Source organism: Channa argus, chromosome 15, assembly GCF_033026475.1.
Source record: "Channa argus isolate prfri chromosome 15, Channa argus male v1.0, whole genome shotgun sequence".
In the NCBI taxonomy this organism is placed as follows: domain Eukaryota; kingdom Metazoa; phylum Chordata; class Actinopteri; order Anabantiformes; family Channidae; genus Channa; species Channa argus.
In genome coordinates this window covers 3,937,258-3,953,610 of record NC_090211.1, presented here as the reverse complement: position 1 = coordinate 3,953,610, position 16,353 = coordinate 3,937,258, and the positions used below count along the sequence as shown (strand labels likewise).

The 16,353-nt window shown below is 38.9% G+C and overlaps 1 protein-coding gene across 5 annotated transcripts; it reads right to left on the bottom strand.

Moving 5' to 3' along the window:
- Position 1: 1 nt before the first annotated feature.
- Positions 2 to 15,767, bottom strand: mvp (major vault protein). 5 transcript variants are annotated; one of them, XM_067476082.1, is made up of 17 exons: positions 15,635 to 15,767; positions 13,928 to 14,095; positions 11,229 to 11,424; positions 10,899 to 11,022; positions 10,514 to 10,645; positions 9,975 to 10,069; positions 9,244 to 9,480; positions 8,904 to 9,029; positions 7,227 to 7,559; positions 5,967 to 6,202; positions 5,683 to 5,880; positions 5,072 to 5,216; positions 4,697 to 4,908; positions 4,356 to 4,472; positions 4,000 to 4,126; positions 3,470 to 3,658; positions 2 to 1,969 (listed from the first exon to the last, which is right to left on the bottom strand). In XM_067476082.1, the coding sequence occupies exons 2-17, from the start codon at positions 14,080 to 14,082 to the stop codon at positions 1,844 to 1,846; spliced, it is 2,748 nt and encodes a 915-aa protein (XP_067332183.1). In that variant the 5' UTR covers positions 14,083 to 14,095; positions 15,635 to 15,767; the 3' UTR covers positions 2 to 1,843. The 5 variants fall into 5 exon arrangements, with proteins under 5 accessions (XP_067332183.1, XP_067332186.1, XP_067332184.1 ...); XM_067476085.1 differs by having other exon boundaries at positions 7,227 to 7,442; XM_067476083.1 differs by having other exon boundaries at positions 15,560 to 15,700.
- Between the last annotated feature and the right edge of the window lie 586 nt (positions 15,768 to 16,353).

Sequence of the window (16,353 nt, the reverse complement as noted above, 5' to 3'; positions counted from 1 at the left end):
ATGTGGATAGTAGGAATTTAATGGCTTCCAACTGCATTTTGCAAGGCAAACAAAGAAAGAAGTTTTTATTTCCAGGACCAATCAAACAGACATGTTTAATAGTGACTATGTAAACATCCGCATTAACTGTTCATCACATTTATAGTGGATGGTTTAGTGCAAAGCAAAAACGTAATTCTTTGGTTATCAGACTACATGACTAAACAAACTGTAGGATGTAGGCACAATTCTTAAGTTTGCAGCACATTGCCTGTTTTCTGTCTAGAAGTAAACCTCTGAACTGATTTCCTCTGAAGAGCGGAAAGTCAGATTCAACAAGCAAAAGGCACCGAAGAGAAAGAACACTTCACAGCTGACTGTTAAACTGTGTTTCACTGTGCTCTAAAAGGGATGTAAATGTGAAGAGGTCAGCAAAAAAAAAACTAACAAACAAAAACCCCAAAACAAATAGTAAACATAGAAACAACAGACAATAATTTGTCAGTGGCCAATTGGAGTGTAAGTCAGTAAAAATCACGTTCCATTAAATCGTTGTTGTGGTGTTTAATGGAAAGATTAAGAATTTTGAAGAAAGTCTGGATCCTATAGTAAAAGTCTCATTCATGTTCTCATGGTCAATGTTGCTGTATGTGACTGACAACAAATTTCTACCTGTGTCAGATAATATCTGTTTCTTTCATCTGATGAAAATGTGCAAAGGTACTATAAGGTCGTCAGACACAAGACTAAACTATTTCAGAGCTTAAATATCTGTTGTTAAAGCTACAGGTAATGCATATTCAGTGGTTTATACCAATTCTTTTCCCCAGCAAGAGCAGCTGGTTTATGAATAATTAATGAGGTATTAAACAGAGAGTAAAGAAAATATGATTTCTCAGATAGAAAGTTGAAAATGTAGAAAATCACAATTTTTGTTTTATTGTAGTAATCTCTTCAATGTTTCAGTTTGACTTTTATTTTTTTTTAATCAAAGAACCAGATGTTTTGTAACAGTTATTCAAGTTTTGATGAAAGTTTATGTCCATCTGAGACTTAAGAGCTTACTGAGAACGAATATGGTTCCACAGGATTTTTGGTTTGTGAATTCATTTCATATAATTTGTCTGATAATGTGTAGATTATGTACCTATCAGGATCCATATTTATGGCTATGCTTGTGTTTGTGTGTGACAATTTTGTGTTGCAAGTTCTGAGGTTTATAAAGAGTGCTATACAACCACAGACTTTTTGTTTTGGTAATTCTATGTAAATAAATCTCACTTAAGATTTATGCCAATTCTGACCCTGTTTGTCACCAAGAACAGGATTTCTACAGCTCAAAACTAGTCTCCCCTTTAAATAATTCATCCCAATTTCATCCAGACAGTCTGGGTTCCAGATCAAATTCTAGAGCATAATTTATTGTATTCCAGATATAGATAAATTAAATTATTATTTTTTTCCAATATCCATGTCTGCCAGAAAACAAACAAACAACAACAATATATATAGTGGTATTGGGGGTTTGCACAAGCAAAAGATGAAACTATTGATTATGAAAATATCTAGTATTCCAGACTTTTGCTCCTAGATTGCAAGATAAGTTGTGAAGAAACTTATCAGTTGGTGCAAAATGTTGGCATGAAATATTTTAAAAGGTACCGTCTGGTGTATTTATAGAGCCAGTTGTATAGTGTAAAAACATCAGAAAGGAAAATTTGAAAGCGATACAATAAACCCTGAACTGTTTAGTTCAGCATCTTGCTGTAATATCAGCCATTGGAAAGACATTTGACTGTGCCTGTGTGTCATATTGCAGAGGTTTACATTTGGACACTTTCCACTCTAATCTTTGTCCTCACCCTCATTGGCCCTGGCCCTGGCCCGGCAGCGCCCCCAACAGGCCGTTGGCTGTGGTGAAGAGGTTGATGGGTGAAGAACCATCTGTGATGAGGGTGGACTTCAAACCCAGAGCCTGGAGCATCTTCACCTGAAGGATGAGAAACAGACTAAGTTTTAAATCTGAATATTGGTGATAAGTCAGACAACAAGCCCAAATCAGATGCAACTTAACTATAGATTAAAAGGCCTCCTAATATTTAACCATTTTTGACTCAACGGGGTGGTTTGGAATTACATGTTGACACAATGTGGACATTTAATTTAGATAAAATCTTATAAATAGGCATTCTTGCACAGTAAATGTTTTTCACTTCTAATTTCCTCTTGTTATTTAGTATATGCCAAGATTTGTAACTAATTAAAAAATTGATGTCACGCACAGTTAACTCTGGAGGACAGGGATGCCATCTCTTGGGGATCCGTCTGCCAATCTGTTGCTGCGTTAGAGGCTAAGTTTTGACTTTCTGTCATGATTCTGACAGGCTTCTCCCCAAAAGGTCAGTGCTGCTGTCAAAGTAGGTCAGTAAAGGAGAGCCACATTATCGCTACGAGTTTGATTGTACTCCAGCAGTTTGCTGGGTTGTAATAAAGCAGATCTTGCACAGAGCCACTAAAACACAGATCTTGGTTTTATTGTTGTTTTATCCAAACACCACTGCAATGTAATTTTTTTATTGAGATTCAGTTTCTCCAGGTAGGGTCAGTCGTCCTTTATCTTCTTAATCTTTTTTAATTTCTTAATTTTTATATATATATATATATATATATATATATATATATATATATATATATATATATATATATATATATATGGTTGGATATATACACACACCACAAGAAAAATATTAATACCCCTTGAAAATTTCCATATTCAACTTTCAAAATTTGTGTTGCCACTTTGTGTTGGTCTATCGCATAAAATCCCAATAATACATTTAGGTTTGTGGTTGTAACATGCGAAGACGTGGAAAAGCTTCTGTACACCAGAAGCGATAAGCTAAACATTTAAGACAATGTTATTTTAAATAACTTTAACTCATAACTACTTAATTTCTGATCTTTCATTTGACAGGCCACTAATTTTGATTGTCACTAACTTTTCCAGATAACTGATTAACTCTATTCTGTGACAGTCTATAGTCTGTTAGCTTAACTGGATGTGTTTGTTTTAAGTTATACAGTATGGAGCACGAATGGGTGAAGAGTTACTAGATCATATTAACAGAACACATCTCTGAAGTGGGGCGAGATGTTACAAAAGTCACTGAGGTGAAGTAACAAAAAATACTCCAAACCTATGCAACCTGAATTTAAGAGGTTTTGATATTTAATTAGGCTTTTAATTAGAAATATCTCTTTATAAAGACGTGCTGACACTATGAACTAATACAGTAGGTCAAGTTTAACTTGGTGGTAATGAGGACGTTACTCCTCCATATTACATTTTGTTGTTTAAATTAAGATTAACATTTGTGGAGCTATAGCTTCACTACCGGGTGTAAGTATCAGAGCTAACATCTGAACTGTTCGTATTATATCGAAAGTTATTGAAGTGTTGTTTTCTCAGCAGTACAGTACAGTACAGTACCTGCAGCTCAGGCCCGGCTCTGGCGATTTCCTTCAGTGTGTCGCTGCCCAGACTCTCCACCAGCTGACTGAAGCGCTGACTCTCGATCTGAGCCATACGCTCCTGCTTCTCCAGTTCCAAACGGTCCATCTCCTTCTTATAGTTCAGCTCCTGCTCACGAGCTTTGGCCAGTCGCACCAGCTCTGCCTCCTGCACGAAAATGCACAAAGTGTTGGTTCACACATAAACAGACCTGGCCTGAACTGTACTAAAGAGACAATGTAGTCAAAGCCAGTTTTGTAGAGTCTAATGGATTTTTTTTGTTGGAATTTGTCAAAAAAGAAATGGTTTACTGAACTCAACTAAAATTTGAAAAATTAAGTTGAAAGCGTAGAATATGTAAATATGTACTATTGTCATGTTTTTGTTATTACTGGCTACATTTATTTTTCCCTACAGATGAAAATTAGTGCTGCTCCCTATTCAAAGTAGGTAAACTGTTACTTCTATGTCCCTACTCCGATGGAGAAACAAGTGTATGAGAAACGTACAGCCTCGATCCTCTGAGCTTCAGCTTTTAGTTTAGCCTCATTGACTGCAGCTTCTCCCTGAATACGGGCTGCCTCTGCCCGAGACTGAGCTTCAGCTTTCGCAGCTCCTGTGCTCTCCACTGCGGCACTAAACAAAAACACACACACACACACAAAAAAGGTTGAGTTAATAGACTGCAGATTAACACTGACAATGTAACTTAACACAACATCCACTTTTCTGACTCATGAAATGAATTTACGGTTTATTACACTATTAAATGCTTCTCCATCTCCTCAGACCAGAAAAAAAAAAAAAAACTTTTAAGATCTACTTATGATGTTCTAGCCAGTAATCCTAGTGAACCTGTGTTCACCTCAGCGCCTCCAGCTCCAGCAGCTCCTTCCTGGCTCTCTCAGCCTCAGCCTGGTCAGTGATCTTCTGTCTCTCCAGCTTTCCCCGAGCCTCCTGCTCCAGACGCTCTGCCTCGTGTCTACACACACGCACACACACACACACACACACACAGGTCATTATTTGAATGACAGATGATGTTTAATTGTGCCTTTAAAATGTAGATATCACTGATATAAACTATAAAATCTCGATCCTTTATAGAAGAAAAAAGAAATCCACTATCCATTTTTCCTTTTGGTAAACATTCACTACCTGAAACATTTACACATTTTTGTGTGTTCGTGTGTGTGTTTTTCTGACCGTGCTGCAGCCTCCTGGGAGTTGGTGGTGATCTCAATAGCCAGCTGGACACTCTTCATCAGGGCATCTCGTGTCCTCTGGTCGACGGGCTCCACAGACTGAATGTCGACGCTGCTGATCACCAAGTTGTTCTGGTGGAAGCGCAGACTGGGGCGAATTGCCAGCTTCTCATCAAAGCCAAACACTGCTGAGCAGATGATCCGGATCGAGTTCTGCAGACAAGGTCAATTTTAGTTTATGGGAACTTGGGATTAAGTGATTCTTTATAGTAGGTATAGGTGACACGGTTGCAATGCAAGTTAAAAGCTGTTCTCCTTTCTTTATTACACAACTGAAAGATGGTGATAGAAAACATAAAGACAGTGAATTACAAACCTTGTGGAAATCATCAAACTGCACTGAGGCGACAGCTCCTCTGATTCGGGAGGCGATGGCTTTACAAGCATCACCGACAAAGTCAGGAACTGAAAACAGAGCAGCTGCATCAGCAGAGTCTTCAGGAGACTTTATTTCAAAGTGCCTGAAGGGAAATAAAAAGGAGACAAGGAGGAATTACAGTCAGACATGTTAAATGTTACTACAATAAAAAAAAGGAAAACACATCTAAAACATACAGACAGTGAACTGTTGAGGTCTGGATTTGTCTGGGTCTGTTGGTAAACTAACCTGCTCTACTTTTGAAACTAATTTAAGGTCTTTTCATGCACACAAGAGCTATAAGTACAATAGTCTATCGTAACCTGGTAACCTTAAAGACATTACCTTATGCCAAAAAATAAAAAATAAAAAATAAACAAAAAGAGTTTTTCTCATGATAGAGACAATTTATCTCGTTATCCCAGTTTCTGCTCATTGCAGGAGTCTTGATAGACCATTAGTCATAACGCTTTTCAGGTGTCATCTCTTCCCTTGGCTCAAAAGATTTTAACTTGTTGTCACCTGAGCATCTACAGTATTTTGTGTCAGACTGTGCTGTATGTGATTACCAGTTGTAGGCGAGCTGCAGCTGCAGTCGGGCGTGGTCGGCCGTCTCGATGGTGATGATATCGGTGAAGAAGTCTGGTCCCAGCAGAAGGCAGATGGCCTTGATGACGTTGGCCCTCTTTGGTTTGTCTCCAGACAGAGACAGCATGGTGAACTGCTCATCAGGTCCCAGCATCACCATCTCAGGTCCAAATAACACCCTGCAGACAAAGCCACCAACACCATCACATCAGCGGGTTTATTTTACCTCTCTTTCCTCCATTCGTATAAGAGACCTAGGTCCCACCTGGCTTTCTTCTCTCTGTAGTCATAGACCTGGACGGCAGCATTGTGGGGGACCCTGTAGGAGACAACACGAGTCTTGTCCCTTGGCCTGCTCGGAGCCATCACAATGCGGTCTGAGCGGTTGGCCAGCGGGTCGATAGGAGAAGCAAGAAGAGCCTCGACATTTGGAGGAAGCTCCTTCTCCCACAGCTCCTCATCCTGAGTCAGCATGTATGTGTGTCCGATCACTGCACGTACCTGAGAGACAGCAGGACACATTGAATTTCGAATGAACATTGTACAGACATGGAGTTAGTTTGTTTTGAATTTTATTCCTAACTGAATCAGACAGAGAGCCTTTCAGCAGCCTGTGCTGGCCCTCTCCAGATTTTCTGCCCACAAGACTTTGCCCACAAGAATTTTTAGCAGAATAACCCAAATACTTGCAACTGATCAGAAAACCCAAAGTCATTTGCATTTTTTGGCCAATCAGATGACCTGGGCTACAATTGTTATTTATTAATTTAAACTGTACTATTAGACTAACATTGTCTTAGTCTTCAATGTCTTTAAACATCATTTATTCGCCATTAATAAAATACATGATGTCAGGCAACTAAAGAGCACATTGAGGAGAGCAGCACTATGCATTAAAGAGACACAAATAATCAAAGTGATCAGTCCTCTTTGTTAAAGCCTTTCTGTCCAGAACAATGCATTATATGCAAGTAGATTGTCCCACATTTATCTGTATTATCTAAGATCACCTGGATGCATAAGCCGCTGTTTTCGAGATTTTGGAATTTTATACAAGCTAAGGAGATGACACTTTAAGGGTTTGTAATAAGAACAACATCACAATGTCTCACTAGTTGGAGCAAACTAAAAACAGCATTTATAAAGGTTTAAAGGAAGGACTGATATACACATAGTTAAGAAAGACCACTGTAAATGCAAAACTTAAAAAAAAAAAGGTTCAATGTTTATAGCAAGCTTTTCAATGTAGAGGAGGTTAAAGAGAAACCATAAGAAGGGGAGAGATTTTCAGAAAACATTAAAAGGCAAATGGAAGCAGACATGAGCACTGCGGCTGAACCAAAGATTAGTAGGGGGGGTCATTCAAAGTCTGACAGATGTTCCTGCTCACCGGTCATGAATATCAGGGTTTCAACAAACAGGAAAGACCACTGTCTGATCTGAATCAAGAAATAAACACCTCTAAAGGGAGGTTTAGTTCTAAATCCACCCATGTTGAGTGGAGGCAAAGGCCTGTAACTCATACCTTTCCAGTTTTAATGTCCCTGACGTAGATGCCCTCGTTCTCATCCAGTGGGATGGCCTGTCGTCTCAGCATCACTTCCACAGCAGCGGGCGGGACGTACTCGATGGGGCCCCGCAGCATCCAGCGATCTCCAGGGCGACGGAGGATGCCACTCCTCCGAGAGCGCTTGGCCCTCTCCTGCATCTGCTCCTCTTCTTGCTCTTCTTCCTCCTCATGCTGGCAGAGAGAACAGGGCAGAGAGATGAGGAGGACGGAGATAAGGGTTAACGTGGCAATGCATTGGAGAGGTGAAGGAGCGTTTAGGAGAGGAGGAGGGGGGGTCACAGAGAGGGGCTAAGAGTAAAATGAATTCCAGAGTTGAAAGAAAAGTGGAAGATATAAATGGGTGTGTGGTACAATAATGAAATGTAATGGCATCAGGATACGAGGGGCATGACGGGGTTTGAGTCAAAGGTAAGGAAGGAGAGAAGAAGAAGAAAGCAGGGGTATAATGGATTAGCCAGGTTAGAAGGGAAGATGGTACAGTGAAGGACGGAACAACCTCCTTTCTAAAACATTTGAAACTTGCTTATTGGTAAAGACACTAGGAATTGAGAACCTAACAATTCTCACCAAATCCCTTCTCCGTCTTATGAGGAAATACCAGTCATAGTCCAGTATGGTTGTGCATTGTTTTTTGCCATAGCTCAACACATTGAAATAAATGGTGTAACTGGCCCAACACTACAATGCTCATAAAGTTTTTTTCCAAAACTAACAATATTTCAGATTCTGGAATAACATGATATCCACCACCACAAGAGTTTTTTTTCTCCAATCTCCTCTCAGCAGTTTACCAGCAGCTGTTTTTCCCAGCTTCTCCAGACCACACCCTGATTATTACACCTGTCATTCTCTATATCCAGAAATGGCTGCAATAACCTCTAACTACAACATAGAACATTTCTATAACACAAACTTAACCACAAGAAAACAAAACAAAATTCAACAAACCCAGGTGTGGCCTGAGCTGCACAATGCTGCTGCAGAGACACACCTTTGGCATTTTGCTTCATACCAGGCTACATATAGGTTGTCCTTTACCATGACACACCTCTGTGTAAAGATAGTTTGCTTTTGTGATTCATCATATTCTACTGGTTGCACAACTTTAGGTACACAAGACCAGCTTCACAAATTACTATCTTATACCAGCACTTTCTTCCACTTAATTCTTTTCTACTCCAACTGTCCCAAAGAAATGTTTCACATTGTAAAATGACAAGCAGATAAAACAGATCTGTAACAGGGCTGCAGAAAATGTTTTTTTAATTACTTTTAATACTATTAATACAACTGCAAAATAATTTTATTAGTAAGCAGTCACGGGAAAGATTGTTGCAAGGTCATCAAAAATAAACTACAAAACTCTTGTTTTGGTCCTTTTTGTTCTGCTCCTTTCAATGTCTCCACCTGTTGTGTGGAAAATTACTGACAGCATGAAATCGGAGACGTTATTTAATATTATTACTAACCAAAAAAAACAACTCGAGTTTGTTTAGCTGTAAACAGAAGAAGCTGCTCAACCACTGTTTGCTGTAGTACTAAACCACCCAAGGATACCATAGTAACCACTGGGTGTCATAACATTAAGGACGGCTGTAGGATTATAAATTAAAGACCGAGTACTCTCCTCACCTCTTCAGTGTCATTGAACGCCTCCACAGCTCTCAATACGAGACCCTCCTCCTCCGACAGCACGTAGACGTCCTGAATGCCGTTTTCAAGGTGTTCACCAGGCTGCAGGAAAAATGATCGCTCACCCTGTAAAAGACAAAGAAAGGAGGACATTTTCATCATACAATGGGTGTTATTACATAACAATTCGCAACTAAACAATCAAAAGAATTTAGGAGTAAGCAGGCGACACTGGAAAGAAACAAAAGGGGAACATTTAAACCATAGACACAGTTTCATTTAAGTTCAGGGGAATTTTAAAAGTACATAAAAGACAATGGAGATGGATGCCCCTCCTCACCTTTACAACCCTCTTCTGGCCCAGCTGTGGTTTCCCATCAGGTCCGACTGGGTCCAGAATCACACAGTACTGCCTGCTGCTCAGAGTGGTCACATTCACCACACCAACCACCTCCTCCGACACAGAGGGGATGTGAGCCTCCCTGTCAGCAATGGTGACGAGCCACTCCTCCCCCGTGCGACGATCGGTCTTGCCGGCATCTTTAAAGGGCTGCAGAGCCCGCACGTGAAGTGCTTTCTGAAAAAGACCAATTTGTAATACAGTATCTGAATCCAAGCAGGTTGGACGTCACATCCGTTTACAATGCTCATTGCAGCTTTTTTTACAACCATGATATGATTTTTACAAGTACAGGAAGAAATGCGTTTCTTCTAAAGCCTGATCACACCCATCTTTATGACACAGAAAAACCTACGTGATTGCTGCTCAGCTGTGGCTTATAAAAATTGAGTTGATTGAGCTGGTATTTAGTCAAAACGTTTAAATGGTTGTCAAGGTTCTCGTCTTCACTGAAGTTTGTTCTGTTCTCCATTCAGGAAGCTCTGCTGTGTGATGCATTTCCTCACCATTGTATTGGTCTCTGCCTCTGTCTCTAGAACACAATGTCTCTATGCTTTAAAATCTTGCACTAATTATAGTTTGAATTTTCCAATATATACTGGAAACCATTTAAAACAAGAACTTCAAAGTCAAATCAGACCACACAGATTAACAGTGATAGATTTAATCACCTTGTCGGTTAGGATGAAAGCGTTCACAATGTCAATGACCTCTTCGTGTGCACCTGGAAGGTATGCTCCCACCTTACTGACCAGCCACTCCTCACCTGAATAACATGACCAAACACACATGCACACGTAAAGTAGTGCTTTAAGACACCAAGATTGTTTTGTAATTACTTACAACAAACAAACAGTAGTTTTACAGCACTTTACCGATTATTAATGCTTTTGTTAAAGAAAAGACAAAAAGTATTTTGTCATGAAAACTGACATGAACTTTCTCATATTTAAGTGTATTATATAAAGTTGTCATGAAGTGTTGTTTTGTTATTAGTTTAACCTTTCAAGGCAGTCAAAGTTATGGACATTACTGGGCATGAAAACACTGTATTATTGGTTTCTACTAGCACTTTATAGGAGCTGAGGATGCATACACACACCCATGAGCAGAGAGCATTAATGCAAATGTATAGTCTACACTTTGCAAATTTGTATGCGGAAGTAAAGCCATTTTAAAGGCTTAAGCATACAGTGAGTGTGTGTGTTACCTGTGACTCTGCGGACTCCTCCTCTGTCCACACCCTCCTTGCGGGCTCTCAGCCTGATGGCCTGGTTCTCTCTAATCACGGTGGCCTTGATGGTCTCCAACACTGCCACCTCCTTTCTTGGGATGTAGGTCCCTGCAGCAAAAAGATTTCAAATGTCAAATATACCATAATTTCTACATAACACATTTGCAGCTCACTTCATGCTTGTTAAAATATGGCACAATTCTGCCACTTAAACGCTAATGACAAATTGATTTATCATTTTGGTTCTTATTGAATGATTAGTGAGCTACTGCTTCACATTCAACAAAATCAACACTTGTGTTAGTGAAAATATCTGTTTTAGTATTTATACTTAAAGGCTATTTGGTCCTAAAAAACATACCAGGTCCTTCAAACAGCCACTCGTCTCCAGCTACTCTTTTCTCTTTTCCATCCTCCTCAAAGTCTAGCAAAGCCTGCAGGCGCAAGGCAGTGTCTGGATACACGATCTGCAGCGGAGTCACATTCTGAAAGACAATGGAAAGATGTCAGCCAGGTCCCAAACAAGAAAAAAAAAAAAAACAACAGTTGATTGTTTACTGTTCATTTTTTGATAAATATGTAAAAATATGCAAAAATATCCAAACATAATAATATGTCATTACTTTTGAGACACACTGTCTGATTCCAATAGCAGAGAGGGCCTGTGGCACAGACCAGGATTCTTACAGACCTGCTGGATCTCCTCTCCAGGATAGAGGGGGAACGGGTCCTGGGTCAGACGGATCTCCAGATCAGCGTGGCGGAGCTTGGCCTGACCTGATTGGTCAAAGAGGGCCTGGCCATTATCATCGCGGGCAACAGGGTTGAGCACGACACAGTAGTGACGTGGTGGCACCATGATCATACGAACCGGGGAAAAAAGCACTCTGGGAAAGAAAACAGAAGAATTCTATACTAAATATAATTTACTGATTTTCATTCATTTAATCTTTATAGTAATTAATAGCTTTGGGTTTTAGCTTATTTTTATTGTGATCTTTTCTATTACAAACATCTGAAGTTATCAATGCAATGTCTCGGATCTACTCACGGACATTGTTGACTATTTTCTGGCATTCAATAAAAAACACAACAAATGGGAATAATATGACAGACAGTACAATAATGAACATGGCAGAAGTTTGATTTAATTAGACATGTCATTGCTGTTAAGGATGGATTCTGCCTTGGTCAGCAAAAACAAAACAAACAAAAAAAAAAAACTGTTTTGCATTTCCCCTCATAAACACAGTCACCATGCTAAAATCCTCTACCCAGCCTGCAGGATCTACACATATGCATGCATTACTGCACTTCAGAACACATATGAAGAAATCACATATAAAAAAGGCCCAGGACAGGGAATGTGGAAAGAGCTGCCTTGTAGTTTGGAGTTGATAAATGTTGGAATAAATGTATATAAAGTTCTCATTTTCTGTATTCTCTTTAGTAGTCGACTTAAGTTTTATATATTCTTTGTTTAAGAAATAGCATGTGCATGTGTGTGGCTAACACTTCTGCTTTGTGAGAAAAAACAGGAAGCACATCTCTGTGACCTTTCTGAGAAGAGTTACTAGACAAAAAACCACATCTAAATGCAGACAGTTATCTTGGTGCAATGCTTTGCAACTCCCCTTCCTTTAGAAAGAATGTAACAGGAAACCTCCGTTAACTGAATAAAAGAGAGGCAGTACATTAGATGCATTTCAGAGCGAGCAGGAGATGTTACTGTCTTGCATCTGTGCCTGCTCTCCTCATGAGTAAAACTGAATAACGCCTTTGTCTTTCTTTCCTTGTATGTTATATTTAAATGTTCTAGGTGCTTAGACCTGACATTAACTTGGTCCCTCGAGACGGATTCCAACATATCCAAAGTCTTCCAGTGGACGTGGAGGTCTCCAGGAAAGACTGTGGCCACAGCGGACCCCTAGGAGGGTTCATAGGATCCTTTTGAGAGGAACTGGTTTTCCTCCTCGTTGACTGGAAACCGAGGATTGACGGAATCCGAAGGAGAAAGACGAAAGGCTGACGACGGCGGAGTCCTGTCGTAGACTTAAGTTCCGTGAGTAGGTTTTAAGTTAAAAACCTGTGTGACTGCGGCTGTTGAGCGCGTCAAGTATAAAGCCCTGAGAATTCTAGACTCTATCAGGCAGGAAGTTTATTCGGGTAGGATGGTGGAATCCACTTTTAGTGAGACTAAAAGTTAAAACTCCATTGTAAATTAATAGGCCTAGAAAGTAAACGGAAAAGACGTCTAAAAGACAGTGTGTGTTTGTGTGTGTGCGTGTGGAAAAGACGTCTAAAAGACAGTGTGTGTTTCTTCCTTGTATGTTATATTTAAATGTTCTAGGTGCTTAGACGTGACAATAAATTATTCTCAAACCTCACACTATATTAATACTGTTACCTCTCAAATACTCTCATGTCACATACTAGTGTTGTGTGTCATCAGACCCTTATGTATAGTGGAAACTGCGAAGAATTTATGCTAATCAAAAAGCTGGTGGTTAACCGGCACATGGGTCCTGAAACTGGTAATATTAAACACATCATCCGTTGCAAGGCATTTTTAAAGAATGTGGAGTGTTTAATATTAGCTTTGTATAATGATTTCTATTCCCTCAGACACCATCTCTTCACACAGACAGTCGATATATTATATAAAGTCTTGTTTCAATGTATAAAGCTGAGATAATAGATATCGAAATGTATCCAGCTAAATGAATAGTTACCTTGCTTGCTTATGATAGTGGCACACTAACACACTGATAACACACTAATCTAATCCAGTTTATTTACAGGGACACGATGACACAACAGATTTAAGCAGTAGGTTATCACTAAATCATAATCAATCACAAGGCTCAAGAGCAAAGTATCTAGCAAGTGCTTGATTGGGTCCTCTAGACCCTGTGATGTTCATTATAGCCATAATTTGCTGGAGAGAAAAGAAAAACAATATACGGATATTCTACATATCTGCAACAGTAACTAATCGTTGACTAGTGCTGGGATAAGTGAAGTCTGTGGGCCAACAATCCAAAACAATTATGTTGCACTCACTACCGAAATCAATCAAGAACATAAATCAACAAATTTGTTGAAAATTAACATTACAACTTAAGAGTTAATCAAAGTAACTATTTTTTTATTATTCTCTACCACAGCTCCAAAACTAACATTAACAGGACTTGTTACTTATTTTATCTTTATATTATTTGGAGAGTGGCTGACCTCAGTAACTATTTGGTTAAGTTAAGAGTCACAATGCCAATGGTTGACAGGTCTAAAAAAGTAGTGAAAACTTTAAAACTATTATTTTTGAGAATAAAACTTTCGATACATGATCTTGACAAGGCTGGAGTTTGTAATTTAAAAACAGTTTCTGACCTTTCATTGTCCTGGCGGATGTAGGTTAGTGGTCCGAGCTCCACTCGGGCGATGTTGGTGTTCTGGTCCAGTACATGGATGTAGTGATGAGGTGGGATACGGATGATTGATGCCTCCACCTCCCCATCAAACTTGTTTCCTCCTGACCTAGACATGTTTAACTAAATACTGCAAAGATGGGAGAAGAAAAATGTTAAACTTTTTTTTTTTTTTTTTTTATAAGATTCCTCACATTAGTCTTATTTGGGTTTATTTACTGATGCAGTTCACCCAATTTCTTGACAGAATTTATTTTAAGATTTATAGTTTTCTATTTTGAAAGAGAAAAAGTACAGTATAGTCTCTTGAAACAAAGTACTTATTTACCTTTTTTAACGCCTTTATCAGCAACAAAGTTGAACAAAGAGACACCCAACCCTGATCTAAAGGAATGTAGCTCAAAGTTTAAACATAACTCTGAGGTAACAGGTCAAGCACATAAGTAAAGCTGACAAAAAGAAAACTGAGCAAACAAGAAATATCTTTATTAAATTTCATGTGACTAATGAGTTGACTAACAAGATGATGCTGTAAGAAGAAAAGGGACTTTTCTAGGCTTTGGAAAAGTTGTGTTTACTGAATTAACATTTGACAAGACAAACCCAAGGGCTAAACCTCGAGTATGCACACAGATACACCTACTACACAAAGACATGACACACAAAGTACAAAGTCTGATGAATTTTTCTTTGTCAGTCATTGTTGACTGATTGAGTAGATCCATTGGCTAATGATCCTACAAATATTAGTAGTTTATCTGGTATATAGTTTTTTTTAAAAAATGCTTTAGTATAGTTTCAGAACCAGGATTCTTATTAGCTCTTTCATTTCTGTAATTATCAATAAAAGAGACGGGTGTCAGCTGATTTATAGATTTAGTTATAGATCAGAAAAGGTCAATGAAATGCTCCCTCACAAAGCCTGAATCGACACTATTTTTACAGGTTTGCATCTTAAACTATTTAGCAAAGAGTTTTAGGTTCATTTTTCCAAAACATTTAACTATACTAATCTAAACTAAAATAACTCATGGAGTTCCCCAAGAATATAAATATTTTAGTATAGTTCGTGCACTTTTTCTGATATTATGTCTGAGTACTTCTGCACACAGTGGACCTGCTATTCCTGGCCTGTGCTGTTGTTCCTCGGGGCTTCCTGGTTTATAACAACAGGCCTGTGAGAAATATTCGTGTCTTTCTGTTCCAACAATGACCCGGATCGTCTCAGAATTATCCCCGAATCAAAGCGGACCACAATTACTTTCTATAAGCCAAGTCAAGCGCATGAAGTAGTTCCGGTGTAACTCATAATAAACACTAAGGTTACTGCGCACAAACGTCCTGACAAACTAAAGTGACGAACCAAACTCTGTGCTTTCATTAGAAGCAGTTAGCAGGTTCGTTTTGTGAAGGTCTAACGTTAGGAAGCTACATATAACATCGCATGAACGAACACAAAATAGTCCTAATATGTTCTTTAATACAGAGACGATCGGTGTCAGATTTCTGTACCGACTTATAGGGTTGACACTGGTTAATTTGGAACAGATTACAAATTGCATGTTATCGCGCATAAATCTTTAGTCGACGTTACCTCTTAACACTGACGCGTTAATACGGAAAACTGCTAATGTCACGTCAACGCGGAAACCAAATCCAAGGCTCTTACCTCGTCCCTGTAAAACACAACAGTGGGAGACAAGCTTTTCGGTCACCAGATACAAATTCCTATTTAAAACACAGGGACGAGAGAAGGGCGTTTACATAAACATCGCATTGCCTGCTGGGCGGAGTGTACGTCAACGTCGCAGACATGTTGGACCGGGCAAGAATCGTTGACATTGCGGCTTGAATGTGATTTTTATTTATTTTTTATTGTAAACATGTAATTGGTCAACCTGCTTCATATTACATGATGTTGTTTTGGTTGTCCTCTGTCTTGTTAACTGTGTATTTTTTGCCATAACACTGGAGCTGAGAGGCATTGTAGTTATTTAATGGGTAAACAAAAATGCACAGTTAACAAGACAGATGACAACCAAAACAACATCATCTAATATGAATCAGTTTGACCAGAACGATGATGTCCAACTTTATCTACATGTGAAAAAAGGTTATGAAACTATTTAAGGGCAGCGAACCTGCCAATCAGCTTACATAGTAAATTCAGTATGTATTCCACCACAGCATTCATATTTCAGTAATATCATTGTTGAGATAACCTCAAACCTAGTTTCCTATACTAATTCTAGTCTATCCGGTTTTCCTCATTCTCAATAGTTTGCTGATTTCAAAATTTCCTTTTGTTTTTTTCACATTAAAGAAATTGTAAAGGAATACTTCTATGTGTAACTTCTGAAACTTACATTATTATCAATATTAAATATT

What these genes read in the sequence shown, in the direction of transcription:
- mvp (XM_067476082.1), bottom strand. Translation starts at nt 14,082, where the DNA reads ATGTCTAGGTCAGGAGGAAACAAGTTTGATGGGGAGGTGGAGGCATCA. An exon ending in GGGACATTAAAACTGGAAAG is followed by an intron (nt 6,203 to 7,226) that starts GTATGAGTTACA and finishes GCTGTCTCTCAG; the next exon opens with GTACGTGCAGTGATCGGACA. An exon ending in GAGCCGGGCCTGAGCTGCAG is followed by an intron (nt 1,970 to 3,469) that starts GTACTGTACTGT and finishes CTCATCCTTCAG; the next exon opens with GTGAAGATGCTCCAGGCTCT.